The sequence below is a fragment of the Pogona vitticeps genome, chromosome 5 (assembly GCF_051106095.1).
Source record: "Pogona vitticeps strain Pit_001003342236 chromosome 5, PviZW2.1, whole genome shotgun sequence".
NCBI classification, from domain to species: domain Eukaryota; kingdom Metazoa; phylum Chordata; class Lepidosauria; order Squamata; family Agamidae; genus Pogona; species Pogona vitticeps.
In genome coordinates this window covers 9,747,574-9,768,612 of record NC_135787.1, presented here as the reverse complement: position 1 = coordinate 9,768,612, position 21,039 = coordinate 9,747,574, and the positions used below count along the sequence as shown (strand labels likewise).

The 21,039-nt window shown below is 42.7% G+C and overlaps 1 protein-coding gene across 2 annotated transcripts; it reads right to left on the bottom strand.

Moving 5' to 3' along the window:
* Positions 1–1,731: 1,731 nt before the first annotated feature.
* Positions 1,732–14,756, bottom strand: CCNG2 (cyclin G2). Of its 2 annotated transcripts, none has more exons than XM_020805236.3 (8): positions 14,604–14,756; positions 12,072–12,200; positions 8,859–8,996; positions 7,641–7,891; positions 6,859–6,937; positions 6,672–6,770; positions 5,271–5,476; positions 1,732–3,145 (listed from the first exon to the last, which is right to left on the bottom strand). In XM_020805236.3, the coding sequence occupies exons 2-8, from the start codon at positions 12,198–12,200 to the stop codon at positions 3,010–3,012; spliced, it is 1,038 nt and encodes a 345-aa protein (XP_020660895.3). In that variant the 5' UTR covers positions 14,604–14,756; the 3' UTR covers positions 1,732–3,009. The 2 variants fall into 2 exon arrangements, with proteins under 2 accessions (XP_020660895.3, XP_072858155.2); XM_073002054.2 differs by lacking the exon at positions 14,604–14,756 and adding an exon at positions 14,123–14,171.
* Positions 14,757–21,039: the final 6,283 nt, after the last annotated feature.

Genomic DNA, 21,039 nt, shown 5'->3' with positions numbered 1-21,039 from the left:
CCCCCCCCGGGCATTCACTCCCCTCCACACAGCTGCTTTGCATACGCGTTGGGGGTGCCCCGCTTTCCTCAGAGGCCCAGCTGGTCCGCGATCCCAAAAACATTGGAGACCGCTGCTGTAAACCATCACTTTTTGATCAACAACTGATGGACCTGCCCAGTAGCAGAGATGGCACCACCTAGAGGCTAAACATCTAAACTGGTTTTCTACTCAGTGAAAAGTCTGTCACCCTTCTAAGGGGAACCATATGGCACCTTTGTTGTTGTTTAGTCATTAAGTCGTGTCCGACTCTTCGTGACCCCATGGACCAGAGCACGCCAGGACTCCCAGAGTTGGGTCAAATTCATGTTGGTCGCTTCGATGACACTGTCCAACCATCTCGTCCTCTGTCGTCCCCTTCTCCTCCAGCCTTCACACTTTCCCAACATCCGGGTCTTTTCCAGGGAGCCTTCTCTTCTCATGAGATGGCCAAAGTACTGGAGCCTCAGCTTCAGGATCTGTCCTTCCAGTGAGCACTCAGGGTTGATTTACTTCAGAATGGATAGGCTTGTTCTCCTTGTGGTCCAGGGGACTCTCAAGAGTCTCCTCCAGCACCACAATTCAAAAGCATCAATTCTTCGGCGGTCAGCTTTCTTTATGGTCCAGCTCTCACTTCCGTATATCGCTATAGGAAAAAACATAGCTTTGACTATTCGGACTTTTGCAAGATGTTGTCACCTTTGGAGCTCTCAAAGGGCTCCCCCTCCCCCCAACGACATGGAGAAAGCCCTTTGAGAGCTCTGAAGGCAAAAAGGCAGGGGGCCATTTACAAATGGCGCTGTTACCAAAAAATGGCATTGACTTGCCAACGGAGCCTCAACCTTGTTCGTAGGTCGAGCTCCGTTCAAATGTCGATGCAAATTTTTGCCAACTGAGCTGTTCATAAATCAAAAAGTTCATATCTAGAACCTTCGGAAGTTGAGGGTTGACTGTACCATGTTCTCTAGACTGAAAGTATGGCTTAATAAGAAGCTGATGGCATAGACCAGGATCCAGGTCTATAGAGCCTGTGTCCTGAGCACACTCCTGTCCTGCAGTGAGTCCTGGACCCTTTGTGCTTGGCAGGAGAGGAAGCTGAACACGCTCCATATGCATTGTCTCTGACGCATTTTTAGTATCACCTGGTAGGACAAAGTTCCAAATAGAGTAGTCCTAGTACAAGCTGGAATTTTTAGCATGTATACTGTACATTACTGAAACAGCGATGTCTACATTGGCTCAGGCACTTCATGAGAATGGCTGACGGTCGGATTCCAAAAGATCTCCTGTATGGAGAATTAGTGTAGGGAAATCACCCCAGAGGGAGACCACAGCTGCCATACAAGGATATCCACAAGCAGGATCTGAAGGCCTTAGGAATGGACCTCAACAGATATGGGGAACCTTGACATCTGAGCATTCAGCCTGGAAGCAGGCGGTGAAGCATGGCCTCTTCCAATTTGAATAAACCCTTGTCCAGCAGGCCGAAGCAAAGAGGCAGTCCCAAAAACAGCAAAATCAGGGAGCTGGACAGGGGACAGATTGCATTTGTCTTCAGTGTGGAAGGGATTGTCACTCTCCAATTGGTCTTCTCAGCCACACTAGATGCTGTTCCAAGTCCTCCATAGAGAGCACGTTACCATAGTCTCTCGAGACTGAAGGATGCCTACACACTTCTACCACACTTGCAAAAAATCATGGCAGACCAAGATAGGAAATGCATTTGTTTTTATTGAACTGAAGCAGAGATCATCTGAGTTATCTTTGAGAGAAAATAGCTTTCAGAAAATGTCTCAACACTCAGGCGTGTGGTACCAAAAAAAGCAAGCCTTCAATGTACAGTATTTATATCATGTACAGGATACAATAAATTAATATCTACATGCAACATAGAAAGTTACATACACACTGTAAAAATACAATATTTTTTCAGCTTATTTTGTTTTTAAATTTTTATACAGGTTTTAATTTACATTTTTACATATTTTTGTAAACTTTTTTTCTTTATAAAAATCAGCACACCACATACCACCATCATCCACATCTGCACCTTGGCCTAGACAAGATGGCCACACAACACCACAATCCTACATTTCCTTGCCCCTTCATTTCTACCACGGTATTGCTTTCACATCATTAGATCAGAGAATAAATGCCTTCTTTTGTTCATTTTGCATATATTGTGAAGATACTAAGTAAAGTAACCATAAAGTGTGTGCTTTAAGGGGAAAAAAAGGCAAGCAATTAAGTGTCGTTACAACCATTAAAATCCACTTCACATTTACCAACACGTTTGTATAATCAATTGCCTTTCTGCTAACAGCTTTCATTTAAGCATGCAAACATGTTATTATGGATTTACTTACGACAATGTAAAACATACATAAATTAACTATGGGAGTTAGTAATTAAAAGGAGTATGGTGCAGGCTTTACATTTCTAATTGAATTTTTTTAAAAATTACTATTAAGGATTCCTGAACTTGCTTCATTCCCAATTTGAATCTGAACTTTGTGACATTTTAACCAAATTGGTGCGCACTTAAAGGAATGGGTGATCCTTTCCTGCGTGATCTATGCATATGCCTGATTTGGTAAGCTTCTGAAAATGAACAGAGGTTTAAAGGGATGAAAGTTCTTTCATTAATAGAATGCACAACATGTTCCGGTTAAAGACTTCAGCCCTAAAAAGAAATAAGCATATACTTCTTTGCAATGTAACTCATCCCAAAAATATTTAACCATAAAGAATCAACCATCAGTTTCAGAAAAACATCTGACGCCCATATCCAGCTTTACATCTATCTTTTAGCCTGTTTGCAGGTAATGTACACTTGCTAACACATCTTGCTGAGTAAAGGCCTTAATGCTTGATTCCAGCTTGCTACACTTGTTGGGCGAAAGGGGAAAGCGCAATACATGTTTTGAGTACTCCACGGGTAAAGAGTGCTTAGTTATTGCCTAAAGTACTATAAAGCATTCAAAGCTCAATCTAGCACACCGGATCGAAGGTGAGAGGCTGCCATTTTGATTTTGGTTTGAGGTCAAAGAAGAAAGTGCCTTCCAGGTCACTCGGAGAACTGCTAAGGCTCTCTTCTCCACAGCTCATATCTTCAGAAGAGTCTTCACTAGAAAAGATGGCAAGATATAAAACATCAATGATGGCAACAATCCTTAAAAGGCAGATATGAAGATTTTACGTTAAACCAAAACAGCCCCTAAGTGTGATAATGTCCGAACTCATATTTGCGTGCAGACTGCATTATTTACACTACTTTACCAACATCTCAGCATTTATTACACCCTGTCAGTTTCCATCAAGGTCTGCAGGCAATCATATATATATCAATAACATTTTCAGACACAATTTTGTTACTGGCTCTGTAAAGATTTCAGAATTTTTGGACTAGTGATTGGCTTCACATTTTATGCAGGTACTACAAAAGATTATAAAACCTTAATTCCATTAAGATCCAGCACTTTCAACACAATGCCACACCTTGGTCGCCTGTGCCAGCTTTGTGTTTACCTATTTGGTTGGCCATTCAAGGGGACAAGGAATTTCATGAAGTCAACTGAGTGGGCTGATTAAGAAGGGACAGACCAGTTGGTCCTTACTCTACCAGCTAACTTAGACTCTGTGCTTGCTGTAGAAAAAGCAATCATCACAACCTCCAGCTCAGTAAACAAATGAAATGGCAGCTAAAAGGCAAAACAATCTATTCCTCCACATGCCAGAAGAGTAGAACAATTTCAGGGCATTAATTTTCCTGGCCTTACACCAGCTAAGGCACAAGCTGGTGCATCAAAACAAACTAGCTAACCCAAAGTACATATATCTTCCTCAGACTGAAATGATGGATAAGGTGGTTTTCTCAAAAATCTCTGCAGCAGAGAACACCTTTCCAAATTGTTCACTGAGTAGCCACATTCATTATTGGACACCAGGCTATTTACAGACTACTCCTGTAGAACTATCTGCTAACCAAGGTTTTCCTCAGTTAAACAAGAGACAAGACTGTACAGCTACTGCAAAAATAGTGCGCATACATGCATACATGTTGGATGTAGCCAACACTATCTTAAAAGGGACAGTTCGCCAGCTGAATCTTTGCTTCAGAACCAGCAACGGGGTATAACTTCAACTAATAGTAACAGCAGCTCCAAACTTTTTTTTTGGAGGGGAACATTTGGGCAATATTTCTTATTAAATCCAACGGTATCCCTTGAGCTCATAGCCTTAAAATGTGTGATGGGCCAAAACATGCCCAGTCATACAGGACAGCTTTTCAAGCAGATGTTCTGAACTTGAATAGATACCTCCAGCATACACATTGAAGGGCAGACATGCGTGCATCTGTCATCTATTTAAACTACAGAGCAGCTGGGAGCAGATTCTTTCCTACTCACTGGCCCCATGTATTTAGAAGACGGAATGAAGCCAAAAGACTCTGATCCCCTGACAAATTCCTTGTGGACCACACCCAGCACCAGCTGGTTCCTGAGATTCCTGATATGGGACATTAGACTGAAGCTTTATCTGATCCTGCAAGAACCTCAAAAGTTGCTTAAGCAAGAGTACATACTCAGGATCACTTAAGATGGCTTAGTTAATTAGCTGTTAGTATGTATAGCTATTCTGCAGATTTAGAATTCACTGGGGGAACACTGTGGAAGAGAAACTGACACCAACCTACAATTGTTTTAAAGAAATAGTTCCCAAACTTTGATCCTCCAGATGTATTGGACATCAACTCTCGGATCCCTCAGCCAGTAAAGCCAATGTTATTGTACCCTATCTATCTATCTATCTATCTATCTATCTATCTATCTATCTATCTATCTATCTATCTATCTATCTATCTATCTATTAAATTTATACCCCTCCCCTCTAGACTATGTCTACTCGGGGCGGCTTACCTGAAGCTAAAAGCTTGTGAAGAGACTAATGAGACTAAAGAGACTAAATGCACTTGTTTATACTACTGCTTCCTCTAGCCCCATGAACAAATATAAGGTACCTTGTACATCCATAATACAATCAGGTTATGGATTCTGCTACCCATCATTTTTCAAATTAAATGAATGGCACTCTATCTTTTAAAAATACTAACAAGACCGGTAAAATATGATGGCCATTAACACAAATCCTTATATTATAGCTCTCAGAAAAAGATACGATTCCGTCACATCAGCTGTTATTATTTCAACATGGCCAGTTAGTCAGAGAAAACCCAGTGTGGTTTTACTTACCTTTCACTTCCATCAAAGCATCCAACCTCGGGGATTGTGGGCAACTCAGGAACACTGTAGTAGCTGTTTTGAAGATTCTGGGCAGTGCGTCTTGAAACAATCCAAACTAGCTTTTTATGGTCTGGCTTGCAGCAGGCTGGGGAAGAGTAATCTGCTAAGCATTTCGAGACCAGATCTCTCCAATAGATTAAGTCGCTATCACTTATCTAATTAAAAAAAAACACATTTATTTAACCTTTCAAGAAAAAGAACTCTGCTACAAATGCGTACTACGTTAGCCACACTGACCTCTGCATAAATCACACACACACACACACACACAGAACATTTATTTAAAAATAAGCACAGAGAGCACAGACGGAAGGTGTACCAGATGGTAAACATTTGCTTGAAACAGTACAGTGGTGCCTCGCTTAACGAGGAAATCGCTATACGATTAGGTTTTTTGTGATCGCAAAAACGAGTTTTAAATGGTTTTTTTTCGTTTAATGATCGGTTCCCTGCTTTGGGAACCAATTTTTGCCTTATGACAATCAGCAAACAGCTGATTGTCGGGTTTCAAAATGGCCGCCGGCTGAAGAAAATGGCCCCTCGCTGTTTTCTAGGACGGATTCCTCGCTTTACAGGGACCGAAAATGGCCGCCGTATGGAGGATCTTCGCTGGACAAGCAGGTATTCAGCCCATTGGAACGCACTGAACGGTTTTCAATGTGTTTCAATAGGTTTTTTCGTTTAATTTGACAATCTTTTTGCTCTACAGCGATTTTGCTGGAATGAATTAACATCGTCAAGGGAGGCACCACTGTACATGGATTTCAGTGGAATTGTGTTCAAATAAGACTCAGCAGAATTGCAGTCTGAAGGTTGCCCCGCACAAGGTAAGTTATAATGGGAACTACTTACTTTACAAGTTCTTATTATATTTTTCTAAAACATCTGGAGGCTGTCTGAACAACACTGACGGAAAGTTCTGACTACCTGACTTTGGGAATCTACCTCACATTTGTACATGGGAACGGCGTTACTTGAAGAATCCCATTACCGTTTCAAGAGAGGCATTCTGTAGACAGCATTAAGACTGCCAGGCATAAGAGAAATAAAGTACCCTGTTTCCACAAAAATAAGACCTAACCTGAAAATAAGCCCTAGCATGATTTTTCAGGATGCTCGTAACATAAGCCCTACTCAAAAATTAAGTTGTAGTTAAGTGAAAGCCTGCCCTCCACCCTTGTGCAGCAACCAAAAGAAGGTAACATGACAGTATATGAATAAATTTAGAATTGTTGTACATGAAAAAATTAAAACATCCCCTGAAAATAAGCCCTAATGCGTTTTTGAAGCAAAACTTAATATAAGAACCTGTCTTATTTCAAGGGGAAACGTTACAGTTTTATCTCTTACCTTTGAATGCTTCTGCACATATAGAACAATCTCAAACAGTTCCATGGATTTCAGAGTCTGCACTTCCAAAGAGAGAAGGCACAGAGCCAAGATGGATGGCTGAAAGTACACAAAACCATGTTCAGCTCAGTGATTCATTACTAGATGCCAACGTTCACCTGCTGAGAAGCCCATCTCCAAGACTTACTTTTGCTTTTGAAAAGACAAGTCGGCAGTTGCAAGCTTTAAGTTGTGCTTCCAGTTTGTCAAGGTTCAACAATTCTTTTCTATAATGAAACAAGAAGCAAACACTTTTACAAAAAACCCTACTATAAAAAAAGCAAGCAGCTCTATTGTGAAAATCTTTGTGCCACAGGTTTTTATGCTTTGTTGCGGCTATTTGTGTTGTGATTTAGTGCTATTGTTTGCTAAGTTCGGTTTTAATGGCTTGCCAACCATCTAGAATAGTAGGGCTGTAAGTTAAGTAAATAAATAAATAAATAAGCAAGCTGTCACAAAATAAATTGTAGAATAGTCCAATCAGTCTTCCTAGCTCTTTACACATCACAGTTGCCCCACTCATTCTATATAGAGATTAATCTATCTTATTCAGCAATATAATTCTGTTAACAGAATAGTCAACACTAGCAGACTAAATCAGCAGCATCACAGTTCCACACATCTGCTCTGGTCGGTTGGGAGATCCTCCAGAACAGAGAAGGGGACATGCAGGGGGATAGAGAAGATAAATTATAGCTGTGGGGGTACAAGTTCACTCACGTTTAAAAGAGGATTTAAGCACTGCCCCCCACCCCCAGAGCTTGGCCATATTGTCTAATCCTGCCATGCCAGAATAGACATTATACAAAAATATGTCAACAAGCACCAGAAGGCCTGCAGTTGCTTCAAATCAGCAAGACCGAGATGGGAAAGCAAGGACTTGAAGGTGAATCTACTGAAACCATGAATGGAGATTGATTCAACACATACCTTTCTGAGGTATGACAGAGTACAATAGTATGGTACAAGTGCAAAAAGGTTAAGGCAGTAGTAGCTTTGAATTCAAAGTGCAGTTTTTCTGAGATTATTTTTTCCATCCGCTTCAGGTCAGAGGCAGTGCATTTACATTGGCTGATCCGAATGACATCATGGAGGGACGGAATGTTGCATTCCTCTTCGACCACCTGGGCAGCCAGCTGAAAACAGCAAACTCCAATACAGGACAAATGCTTGGGTTTCACCTAGAGAGAATGAAAGGACGATTATGAAAAGGTCCACTGGATGCCAAATGATCTATCGTCTCCCTTTATGAGCCTAACCGGGCATTAAGATCATCAGGAGAGGCCTTTATATCTTGGCCTTACCACCTTTATAGGTGCATTTGGTGGGGACACAGGAGAGGGCCTTCTCGGTGCCTGCTCCCAGACTCTTTGCTGTCCTCCCTTAAGTAGATGGGAGACCTTTCTCTTCAGGCAGGCTTTCCTTTAAGTGTTTTACTTCTATTTTTAATCTTGCTCTTATTATGAGTTACAAGACACTTGTTTAATTTTTTTTTTTTACTATTGTAATAATGTCATTTGTTTTTTTAACTTTGTTTCTTTTATTACTTTAAGCTGCCTTGGGTCCTGTAGGAGAAATGTGGCATAGAAATATTATGAACAAATAGGAGCATTTAAAAATTGTGTTGACTCGTAAAATAAGACCCTAACATCAGAAAACGAGGCTCAGCCGTGGGAAGGCCAGAACATAATTCTAAGTGCTCTGTGCCCCCTGCTGGCAATCAGGAAAAAAAATCAGTAGATGACATTAAAAAGGATAACATAGTCATGGTTCATCTTTTGGGGAAAAAGCCGAGGACTGGTAAAAATGGATGAAATGTTGAGATACTCCAAACATCTCACATACATTTACTAAACTTGTAATCTGTCATAAATGTAACTTTGAAATCAGTTTATCATGGACTTGTTCCAGATGTATAGCCTGAAAATCCAAAACAAGCGTCAGTGTCCTACATCCAGTGATTAATCTCAACTAGAGCAGAGCCACTCAAACAATGGAAACTTGGAAAATCAACACTCAGGAAATTTCAATGTATAAGAACAAGTCCATTCTAACTGGGACTAACAATTTGATGTAGTCCAAAACTGTAAAAATGACAGAGAGTTTACATGATATGGACACAATTGAATTCCTTCTGTTCCCAGATACCTTCATAAGTGCAAGGAATCTGTCCAGAATGTTGACAGCCAGGACGAATGTTTCTGTGGAAAACCCGAAGAAGTTGGTCAGGCTCCAGAGATCTTCCACTTTTGCATTCCTCAGTCTGGGACATAAGGTGTTTTCATTCTATCGAAAGAAAAACAGTACCTTAATAGTAACTGCTAGACTTTGGACGGTAAGGTCTTAGAAGACAATCTATATATTTTGAAACAATATAATTTGACAATTTTTTCATCCTTGATAAGTTTTCCAGGGGCCAGAACCCTTCCCAGCCTCTGCTCACCATCACACCCAAACACCTTGTCCGGAGATGAGTCAATCGCGTCTTATTTCAGAAAGGAGGCTAATCTATGGTAAGGTCACTCAGTGCCTTGGGCTGGCCTCACTAAAAGGAACAACCTGGCAAGTACCACCTCTTCAGTAAAAGCATCAGCAGAATGCTATCCAGCTGCTCTCAAATCCACAGCATTCCTTAAGAAAACCTTGTTAGCTATCTAGCTGTGGACCAGAGATTGGCAGTTTGATTTCCAACAGGGCCTCCCGGGACCAGAGCCAGCCGGTATGGTCTTGGGCAAGCTGCACAGCCTCCAAGTGCCCCCAGAAGAAGGGAATGGAAAACCACTTGAGTACTCTCTACCTAGAAAGCCCTGGAAAAGGTCACCATGAGTCAGAACTGAAAGACTGCACCTCCCAGTATGCCCAGCAAGCAGAACTAATGATGAAGAATGCTGAGAGCTGCAATCCAGTACATCTAGAAGGCTGTACTTTGTCCATCCCTGTTTTAAATGACTACAGGCAATGATTAGTAAAAACACCCAGTCAAAGTTAAACATGGCTTGTGCTTGAAGAGCAAACATATGCTTTAATCTTTGTTGTCAAGATGAGCAAGACCTAATACAGCTTAATTTTGGCTGGATCATGCCCAATGTTGAAAGCTCTTTTTGCCTAAATTAATAAATAATCACCCTTCATAAAACGTAAGCACTTTTCAGAATGAGATGCGACAAGATCCTTTCTTTACAATTTACTCAGTTTTCCAGGTCAGAGGTAGTCCTGCATTCATACTGTGGTTATACATATAGCTTCCCAGGTTGAATCTATCTGGAACTGTGCTTTGAATAAACCAGGATAGAACTGTCAAAGCCATTGTGTGAGGGAAGGAAAAAAAGTGTGGTTGTTACTCTAGGCTCATATCACTTAATCAGGTAGTCAAACAAACTATAACTCACACATTTGCTGAAAATACCGTATTTTTCCATGTATAAGACTATACTTTTGTCTAAAACCTTTAGACTAACATTTGAGGGTCATCTTATACACAGAAGTAAGCTGAGGAGAGAAAAACCAAGTGGAGGGGAAAACAGGGATCAAAGCGCTGCAGGATGGTTTTCCCCTCCGCTTACTAAGTCCCATAGGGCTTAGCAAGTGTAGGGGGAAAGGATCAAAGCAATCCCATGGCTGTATAAGGGGGAAAGGGATCAAAATGATTACGTAGTTGCAGGATTGCTTTGATCCTTCTCCCTCCTTTTGCTAAGCCCCGCGGGGCTTAGCACAAAGGGAGAAAGCAGGGATCAAAACCATCCTGCAATGCTTTGATCCCTTTCTCCCTACACTTGCTAAGCCCCACTTAGATTTTAGGTTAGAAAAGTGGGGTGTGTCTTATACAGTACATGGAAAAATACAGTACAGTGGTGCCGCGCATTACGATGTTAATTCGTTCCAGCGAAATCGCTGCAGAACGAAAACATCGCAAAGCAAAATTAAAAATCCCATAGAAACGCATTAAAACTTGTTTAATGCGTTCCGATGGGCTTAAAACTCACCGTCCAGCGAAGATCCTCCATAGGGTGGCCATTTTCACTGCCTGTCTTGTGAGGAATCCGTCCCTAAACACAGCGGGGAGCCATTTTATTTACCCGCTGGCCATTTTGAAACCGCAGATCAGCTGTTGGAAAATCGTCATTTTGCAAAGACTCGATTCCTGAAGCAGGGAACCGATCATTGCAAAGGGAAATTCCCCCATAGAAAACATCATTTTGCGATCACAAAAAGTTCATCGTAATACGATTTCGTCGTTAAACGAAGCGATCGTAAGCGAGGCACCACTGTACATAGTTCAGCAACAAAGTAGCCAAAATCCTGTTGCTTAGCATAGTGTGTCACAACTAGAGCAGGCCAACTAGATCAATGGGAATCTGGCAAGTCGATTGCTCTGTAAGCTCCACCAATTCAGATAAGTCTTTTCAGCTGTCACTTACTTTAGTTTGATAAGGTGCAATTAGACTAAGCCCATTTGAATCAATGAAACTTATGAAAAATTTGACTCACTAAATTCCCACTGATTCAATGGGCCCACTCTAAACATTTCAGTCAATGTCTGGCCATGCTGGCTAGAACTTGCAGGATGTGTAATTCAAAACAACTGGAAGGCACCAGGTAAGGAAAAGGCTGCTCCAGACCAGTGGTTAAGGACCAGAATCCCATCATGACAGAAACACACAAATAAGCAAACAAACAAAAACACTCTCCACTTTTTTCCAAGGCAAGGGATTCACATTCATAGGCGTATTAATATATTTATCACTTATGGTAAATTGGGAAGGAAGAAAAAACAAGTGTCTGAATTTATTACTGGATTACCAAAAAGTTGGATGAGTGGCAGGAGTCAGGACATTACATTTTTAAAGGAGAGTGACACCTTAGTAATTTTTATAACTTTGCATCTCATGTAGATTGTTTCTTTGGCTTGCTGGCAGTACATATACCAGGGAATGAGAACTTGTCCATGGACCATGAAGTTATCTGAAAACCCAAAAGTTGCTATCAGTTGTAACACCAATAGCTTTCTGCTCTAATTAATATTAGTTGTGTGCTGTCAATTTTGATTCATAGCTATCCTTTTCAGGGTTTTCAAGGTAGAGAATACTCAGAAGTGGTTTACCATTCCCTTCTTCTGGGGGCATGCTAGAGCTCTGCAGCTTGCCCAAGGCCACACAGGCTGGCTCTTTTAGGAAGAACAGTCGGAAATTGAACTCTCACCTTTGACTCCACAACTAGATACCAAACTCACTGAGCTATCTAGCCAGCCCTCTGCTCTAACTACACAAAGAAAAACCTAACTTTTTGGTGATTTCCTCAGCAACTATATTATCATGACTGGTCTTGATCACATGACTGCCCCAGGAAGCGGCATTTCCTCACCTCAGCAGTACACTCAATTAGGCTCAGCCCTTTTTCTCGAGGTTGGTATTTCCATTCCTGCTCCAGATGGAGTTTCAGTTGCTTGAAGAGCCAACTGTTCATCTGTTCCTCAATGCCAGTGTCCTTCATCTTCAAGAATGAAAAAGAAAGAAAGAGAAACATTCTCAGGCGGGAGGGTCACATTTATAGCCACAGTAAAAGTCGAAAAGCTGTCTTACAACATCCAGTCAAATGGCAATATATCAAATGTACTGCTAGCCTGTGTAAAGGATAAGAAGCTTTATAATTTAAGATAGAGATGAACTGCTGACAAATCCAACTTTTGATTTATTTTATTATTATTTTTGTGTAGCAAGAAAAATTGGGGGGGGGGGAAAGGACTCTGACACCCTTGAATCTTTTTTCCTTTGTTCAAAGGACACGGCAAGATTTCCTCCTATCCTTTTATACTGACTGGTTGACAGAGCAGCTGTTGCAGGCGAGGGAAGAAGTGGGGCCTTTAGAAGGGCTGTGTGTCTGTGTCACGTACACACAATGGCAGCAGCTTCCTGATGGGGGCAGCAGCAGAACACATATAGTGAGCTAGTCACTGTCTCCTGCACATTTACTTTGAAGGTGATCAAAACAGAGAGCTTGTTTTTTTTTTGAGTAAACACACATAGCAACCAGTTGCTCAACTAACAGGAAATTTCATGGGCCAGGTCAGTATGCAATCCTCCCACCTAACCTGTCAAAGCAAACATCATATTCACAGTTTACCAGTGATCCCAGTATGACTACAGCCGTACAACAGCCTGCTCTGCCTGCTCCCATTCCCTTTGTAATATCCGCATTCCTCCCACCCCTCCTGCATACAGGTTATTATTTAGTGTCAGAAGTGCAGATTGGTTTAAATCCCAACTTCTATTAATCATATGACTTGCAAAGCTTTATCTTATTTAGTCTTCAAATAACAAAACGTTTAAGGAACTGAGACAGGGGGGAAAAACCCAGCAAGACTACATCATCTATTTTGCTCCTGAGCCAAGAGAGTAAACCCTTGGTCTAGATGGGTGGGATAAAAATCTAATAAAATAAATAAAAAAATTTCCAGAGCATATAAAATGACTCTGCTCCAACCCAAAGGCAAAGAATATGCTATTTAATACATACACAAAAGACGATTACAATGGCTGATACTGCTCTAATACACAAGGGTTGCAATTACTTTTCAATAGCCCCCTTTAGCAAATTACACCAGTTGCAGCTTTCTTTGCTTCCTCACTCTTTGAGCGCACCCCAAATCACTCTTTCACTTCCTAGTTTTTCCTTCCCACCCTCACCACCAACATTGCCGTAAATCAAGTCTGGTTCTCCCCATTCAGTAAACACCCTGATCCAATCCTGCTTATCCCAGTGTCTCCATTCCCCAGTCCTCATTCCCTTCTCTCTCCTTCATTCACTTAAATGGTCCTCCTCCTCCTCTCCATCCCAAATTCCTGGAGGGAAGTGATCTCTGATCCAAGGTAGGACTTCTCCCATTTCTAAGAAGCATCAAGACCAGCTAACCAAAAGCATATTTGCAAACAAACTCTGTCTGATCACACAAACTTTTGCAGGAACAAGGCTCTGCTCACTCTCCACCTGCCCCCCATACATAAAGATTCTCTCCAAAGGGGTTTTGGATGCTTCCTTCTCCATCCCAGCTTTCCTCCACCTGATGTCCTCTTAGGACTCCCATCATCCCTAACCGCTTTGTTGGGGACGATGGGCACTGTCATCCTCCACACCTGGAAGGCAGGGATGGGAAAGAGCTGCCCTATCTCCTTCCGGTGATCGCTCACCTCCTTCCATCAGAGTTAACCTGTCATGTCATCTCACAGGAGATGATATTCTTTCTCATCTGGAGGCCTCCCACCTACACCTGCACAAAAGCCACACAAGCCATTCAAAGGGGGCTCTCCTTCGATCCCCCCCTTTTGTCAACTCCCTAAAGGGGGCGAGTTAAGCGCATGCGCAATGAGCCACCCTGTGTTGCAGACCCACTGAACCGACTAGCCCCCCCCCCACACCTTCATGTAAGAAAAACAGCGGCCTTCCTTTTACGTCCCCAAGACGAAACCACACTAGATTTTAACGAGAAGGCAGAAAGACCATCAGAAGGAGCAAAACGGGATTCTTACAGCCATTGTTCTACTACTCCCTTTCAAAGTCAAATCCCCCTCACGGTCGATCAGTTATGCCCAAACCGTTCCCCACATAAAATTCAATGGGGTGTTACGGGTGCCGCCCCCATCATAAGGCTGCCCCCCCAAAAAAATTAGGGTTATGAGCCCAAAATCTGGCTCGGGGGGGGCACTGCCTTAAGTAACTGGGCTTTGTTTCATGAGCAACCCAGTGGCGCCAGCATCCGGGATTCCTCCCCGACCCCCCAAATATTACCCGTTCCTACATCCTCCGCCGCCGCCCCAAACCTTGGGATGGTCCCGATCCTGCCGCAAACCCATAATTTCCCCAGCCCCGCCAAATCCGCAACCTCGGCTCGGGACTCACCTCTCCTCAGAAGCGGAGGGAAAAGCTATCTTTTGTTGCTCGGATCAAAGGAAGAGCCGGAGGAGAAGGAGGAGGAAGGTCGGGGGCTGGAGCGATGGGAGGCGGCCGGTCCCAATAACAACAACAACGGCAGCAGCAGCGCCTCGTCCTTCCCGAGCCCACGGGCCCCGCATTCAAGCCACCTCGCCCTCCAAACCCCGATCTTCCCCCGTCCTTCCCCCGCCGAGAGTCAGCGCAAGAGGAGCACCATTGCTCTCTTTCCCCCCCCCCTCTTCGTCGGCCCCGGACGCTTGGACGGGGCGACCGACTCCGAGAGGCTTCAGAGGACCATCAAAATGGAGTCCGGCTTAGCAAGAGTGGCAGCGGCCCCGGCTCCGCCCCCTCCTCTTGAATCACATGACCCGCCGCCTTTGTTTTGTTTCCTTCCTCCTCCCAGTCCCTCCACTTCGCTGCTCAAATAGACGAGCGGAAGGATCCACGGCAGAGTGATGCGGTTACCCTTCAAGGGTTAAAAAATAGAATCCCCCTCTTTTTCTCTTAATTCTGTGGTGGAATTGTTCACACCGGCCCTAACGAGCGTTGGAGGAAGATGCCTCTTACAAAGAAAAGGGAAGACGGAGCCTCCTTCGCTTTTGTTTTTCCCTACCGTCTGAAAGGAAAAAAAATTAAAAGCGGAGCGACACTATGTCGAACCACTCCTTTAAAGGGACCAGCAGGAGGGGAAAAAAATGTTTTTGAAAAGTCCGCCCAAATCTCTGCGTGGTGATTGGTCCGAAAAAGGGGGACGCTGATTGGACAAAGGGGACCCTCCCTCTCCAGGCCTCTCTGGTTCAAAAGGGTTCGTGTTTGTGGATTCAGGGTGATGGCAACGCTCTGCCATTGGCCAATGAGAAGGCGTCTTTTTTTCGCTCTCCGCGCAGTTTTTTTCCTACCGACTTCTCAGGCGGGGGAGGGGCGAAGGCGCGCGCAGCTGCCTTAACTGTCAGTTCTGTGAGGGGAGATAAAGACGAGGGGGGAAGGGGGGGAAGGCCGTCGTTTTCTGGATGCCTGCCTGCGCACGTACGCACCCAGTGAATGACAGCCTGTCTTATACGTGTTAGAGCACCATGAACAATGGCAAAAGCACCATTGTTATGTGCCCTCAGGTGGCTTCCGACCCAAGGTGACCCTATGAAAGAGTGACCCCAATGTCCTGCCGTAACAGCCCTTGTTCAGCTCTATGCAAACTCGAGGCTGTGTGGCGTCGATCCATCTCCTAGTTGGTCTCCCTCTGTTCCTGTTGCCTTCGACTTTTCTTAGCGTTATGATCTCACTGGAAGGACAGATCCTGAAGCTGAGGCTCCAATATTTTGGCCATCTCATGAGAAGACAAAACTCCCTGGAAAAGACCCTCATGTTGGGAAATTGTGAGGGCAAGAGGAGAAGGGGATGACAGAGGACGAGATGGTTGGACAGTGTCATCGAAGCGACCAACATGAATTTGACCCAACTCTGGGAGGCAGTGGAAGACAGGAGGGCCTGGCATGCTCTGGTCCATGGGGTCACGAAGAGTCGAGTAAACTACAACATGATCTCTTTCAGCAAATTTTGTAGTCTCATGGTGTGCTCAAACTTTTGCGTCTTAAGGAGTGTCCACGCTTGACTTGATCTAGAACATACTTATATTGCCCTTCTGGTGGTCCAAGGTGTCCCTAAAGTTCTCTAGATCAGTGGTTCTTAACCTTTTTTAAAGAAACGCCCCCTTGAGCCATTGAGGAAGTTATCGCCCCCCTCCCCGCAGTGATGATATCTTTTATTTATTTATTTATTTATTTATTTATTTATTTATTTATTTGAGACACTTAAATCCAATGACCCCTGAAAACAAAATTCAATTCCAAGAAAATGAAATGCCCCAAAAAAGTAACATTTAATGATTTAGTTGCAAGTGAATTTTAAGACGGAAAAAGAAATATAAAAAGGGCATAAAAACAAACTGCAATGCAGGAACTAAAAATTTCAAGATGAAAACTCTGAAACTAAATTAAGATTGGAGGAAAATATATATTCATGCACACTGTAAAAAGGCTGCACCCATCTTCACAGGTTTGGCTTGCTCCAGCGCCCCCCTACCGCCCCCTTCTGCTCCAGCGCCCCCACGCCGCCCCTTTTTGTTTTACCGCCCCCCTGAAAAATGAAATCGCCCCCTGGGGGGCATTATCGCCCACGTTAAGAACCACTGCTCTAGATGAATCAATTTTTTTTCCTGGTTGGCTTTCTTCACTGTCTTAGCTTTTGCAACTGTACATAGGAATTGGACATGCAGTAGTTTTGATGATCTTGGCCTTGTTTTCCAATGACACATCTTTACACTTAATGGACTTTTCTGGTTCCTTAAGAGCCGCCCTTCCAAGTTTCCATCATTTTTCACTCCTCTTTCATCTGAATCTGACCCAGCTTTCCGTGCAATATGGTCTGCATAGAGATTTAACAGAGGGAGAGATAAAATATATCGGAAACCACTTGTTTCATAATATTCTGTCCTCACTGTAGCTTTTTCTTACAAATAGTTTATACAGCAAAGCAATCAAGGGTTGAGGCACACCCATTTATTTTAGAACAATCCACAGCTTTTTATGAATAGGAAAGGTTTTGCACTCTAAAAGCATAAAATATTGACTGTGAATGACAATAGCTGCCACTGCCATCACCTTTGGCAATGTTAGTGTTTAAATTTCAATTTGTATTTGCTGTTTTCAAATAGAGGAAGTGCTGTGGCACAAAATCATACCGCCACCATCCTGCTGTAAGGTGTAGGAACTGAGCTATTTTTAAAAAGGAAAAAAAAGGGTGTGTGGTTTAGAATGCAAGTGCAACAAAGTGGAAACACACAAAACAACACAGAGAGTGTGTTCAGCAAAATCGGTATAAGGGATAATAATGTCATGATGGTGCAGAGGGGGGGAATGGAAACTTCAAGGACTAATCAGTAAATCTCACAGAACAAATGCTCCATCTGGGCATCCCCTAAATTTACACTCTGTAATGGCTTTATTTTTCATCCACCCTCAAGCCAATATTTTTGAAGCAATGCTAGCCCTCACTTGATGGCAATCAATTGTAATTAAGACAACTGGTTTTGGACAGGATAGCTGCTAGTATAATGTTCTGAGTTAAACTTAATTAGAATGTTTGAGCCTGGAATTTTTTACTTCTGAAGGTAAAATATAATGAAACATATGATTCATGAAAAATGCTTGGCAATAATAGCATCTGCGGTTTTTTCTGGGCTATGACATGTTGCAGGGATAAACATTATTTATTTGTACAAAACATCACAGTGTTTGCTTTGTATATTGTGGCTTTAGGTTGTTTGAAGTTTTTACTTTGTAATTTTTCCTGGTTTGGAGCTGCTAAGGTGTAGCCTGGTTATTATATGGATTGTTACAAATCCCTACATAGCAAGTACAGTACAATCTTCTTGATGGTCACCAGACAGGTTTTTTTACACAATACCCAAATTGGCAATACTGTAGTTATAAAGTGTGATTACTTTACACTAACAATGAATCCAGCTCTGATATTTGAGAACTCTTAAGGGCTGACTAAGCCACACCACATACCTACAAAGGGTACATGACCTTAGGCCCACCATGCCATGTTGAGCAAAACTGAGTGTGAAGCATCAGGTCCATGACTCATGGACTTTTTGCTACACAAGTCTGAGGAGAAAAACACACACCTGTTGAATGCATATTGCTGACTCCTGACAGCCAAAAAATGCTGTTTTTCCAGGTTGCCATAGTACTTGCTTAGCCAGGTTTTATTGAGTTTCTTGGCCCTTTTAGCCAGATTTCCTCTTATGCTTGCTTGTACAATCAGAGAGCCCAGAAGCTGTTCTGGTTCCTCTCCCAACCCTTCATTGCCCCATCCCTGCAACATCATCACAAGGCCTGCCCCTGGTCTAAAATACTGTATTAGGAAACAGGATGCTGTTGATCTGGCAACCCTTAAGGGGTGAGGGACATCTCTGCACCATGTATGGCAGTATGCAAGCATCCACTCATTTTACTTTTCCTGAAATAGCTGCTATGTTAAAATTATGTTGGTTATGTGCTGTTTTGATTGATCAGCACTGACTAAACCCTAGAGTGGGGCACTGACTGGTCCTTATATCCCCCTAGCTTCACTGGGCTATGGCTGTCCCTGTCTGTCATCCATCAATCATTCGATCAGGCTGAAAAAGAAGGCATAACATGAAGAGCTTGTATTTGTGTTTCTTGTTTTTTCCTTCCTGTTCCCAATCAATTTGTCTTTATTTATTTGTAAAACTGAGGGCAGAAGCTAACCTGTCTTTGCATTTTTCTGTTTATTTTTAAAGATGATATGCAAAGAGCTCTCCTTGAGATTCTTTCTAGCTATAAAGCAGAATATAAATGTTGTAAATAAACAAATGCTTAGCAGAGCACTCCCACTGCCACTGAAGAATGGAAAAACTACCCCAAATACTTTTGTGATGTCTCCGCTGCAAAATGAACAGTGTAATAACTCCCTCAGCACAGAGCAGGAAGATTATATCACCATAGCTATATCACTAGCAATAATTGCTTGAGTTGGGAACACTCCTCAAATTAACCAAATAGTTTCACATCTCCCTCAGGTCAGAAAAACCTGAATGAGCAACCAAAAGGCACGCTGCAAGGAAAGACATGTATTTTTAGGGAGGTGGCAGAAATACTGTCAGGTTCACCTGGGACAATAACAGCTCAACATGTGATCTTTCACTGCATCAAGATTTAAACTATGATAAGGCCTTTGGAGTTTACCCTCCCAGCATATATGAGTGTGCTATAAGTGCCAGATCAATGCATGCACAGAAGGTGTAAGAAGGCGTAAGAAGAAGACTGTCTTTGCATGCAGTTAAGTGTGCCTGTAGTATAAGATGCATACAAAGCTATCTACAAATAATAATTTTTGTATTGGAGTCAATATGTCATTTACATTAGTTCAAAGGACTTTATTTTAACAATTCAGTAGCCATAATGCCTGCTTCTGCATAAATGAAGACAGAGCTATGTGTGTGACCATGTTAACATTTGGAGACATGGAAAGCCATATGCTGCAGATGTAGGGCACAATCCTAACTCGTCAAGATGTCTAAGACCCGGAACAACTAAGGCTGTGCTGAATCCCAGCATCTCTTAATCTTGCAGTATTAGAATTTACTTGGCCTAAATTTGTGCTGCCGTAGCAACTACGTCCCTGGGCTAGTGGAGGTTTGGATCTGGCACAACTCAGCTCCTTTCTCATCCTTCTCTAACCCTATTTTGGCTCTTCTGTTGGCTGATCATAGCCTGGCAGATCCTCGACAATAGCCAGCAGAAGGGGTTTCTTCTTCCCAGCCAATTGCTAGCACAATAGGCTTCTGCCCCTTCCAGACCCACTGTAAAAAGTGCAGCTCTGGGTTAAGACTGTACTGTACTGCCCGTGTCTTTATTTCTCCTATTTATTTCTTACACCCATACCCTGCCGTTTCTCCAGTAAGCTCAAAGTGGCATTCATGGCTCTCCTCCTCCTTGCTTTATCTTCAGAGCAATTCTGTGAAGTCAGTCTAAGAGAGTATGAACAGTCCAACATCACCTAGTGAGTTACATGGCCCGGTGGCAATTTGAACCCAGTTTTTGTTGAGTCTCTAACCGCTACACTGCCTGTAGTAGCATTGCCACTAGTTGGACAGGATAAAAATATAATTGAATAAATAAATTGAACTACACCACCTTGGCTCTCTTCTGATTACATGCTATAGCTAGGAATTTTTGAACATTGGGACTTTGTTATAATGAAGAGTACAGGTGACTCTTCTCTGAACCTTTATCTTCCTGTTTATTTTTGGAAAGAACAATCAAGTGGCGCCGGGGGAGAGAAACTCTTTGGCAGAAGAAGCACAAAATCCAGAGTCCTGCCAGGCAAAAGAAAAGGCAGGACAAGAGAGAAACAGCAGTTTTTTTGTTTTTTTTTTTACTATGGCACACCTTTTAAAATCTTCCCTTCCATTGTTTCCAGTGCCATCTTGCAGGGCTGGAATAGTCTCCTGTAGCATCAGGAGACTGGATGAATATAAGTCTTCCCTCAATTTGTCTCTACATGTCCTTTTCAATACTTGGTGCCAGAGCATCCATGGCAGAAAAGCACAGCAGAACTGGAATTTGCATCCGACAGCACACCTTTTCCCTCACCTGAGATCTCTCTTTATACCCAGAACAACCTTCAGACTCCCACCCAGGGTCTTTTAGATCAGAAACTGACAAAATTAATTTTCTAGACTGCATCTCCCAAAATACCTCATCTGATGCTGTGTAGTCTCCCCAAAAGTAATGTTTTCCATCTTTCCATGCAATTGTACCTTTAAAAGCATCGTGGTGGAGGTGAAATCATACATATATGCTAAGAACTACTT

Bases quoted from the DNA above. Each gene is read 5' to 3' on its own strand.
- CCNG2 (XM_073002054.2), bottom strand. The intron at 6,771-6,858 runs GTAAGTCTTGGA...GTGTACTTTCAG, and splicing joins TTGTCTTTTCAAAAGCAAAA to CCATCCATCTTGGCTCTGTG. The intron at 5,477-6,671 runs GTAAGAGATAAA...TTTTTTAATTAG, and splicing joins ATGTGCAGAAGCATTCAAAG to ATAAGTGATAGCGACTTAAT.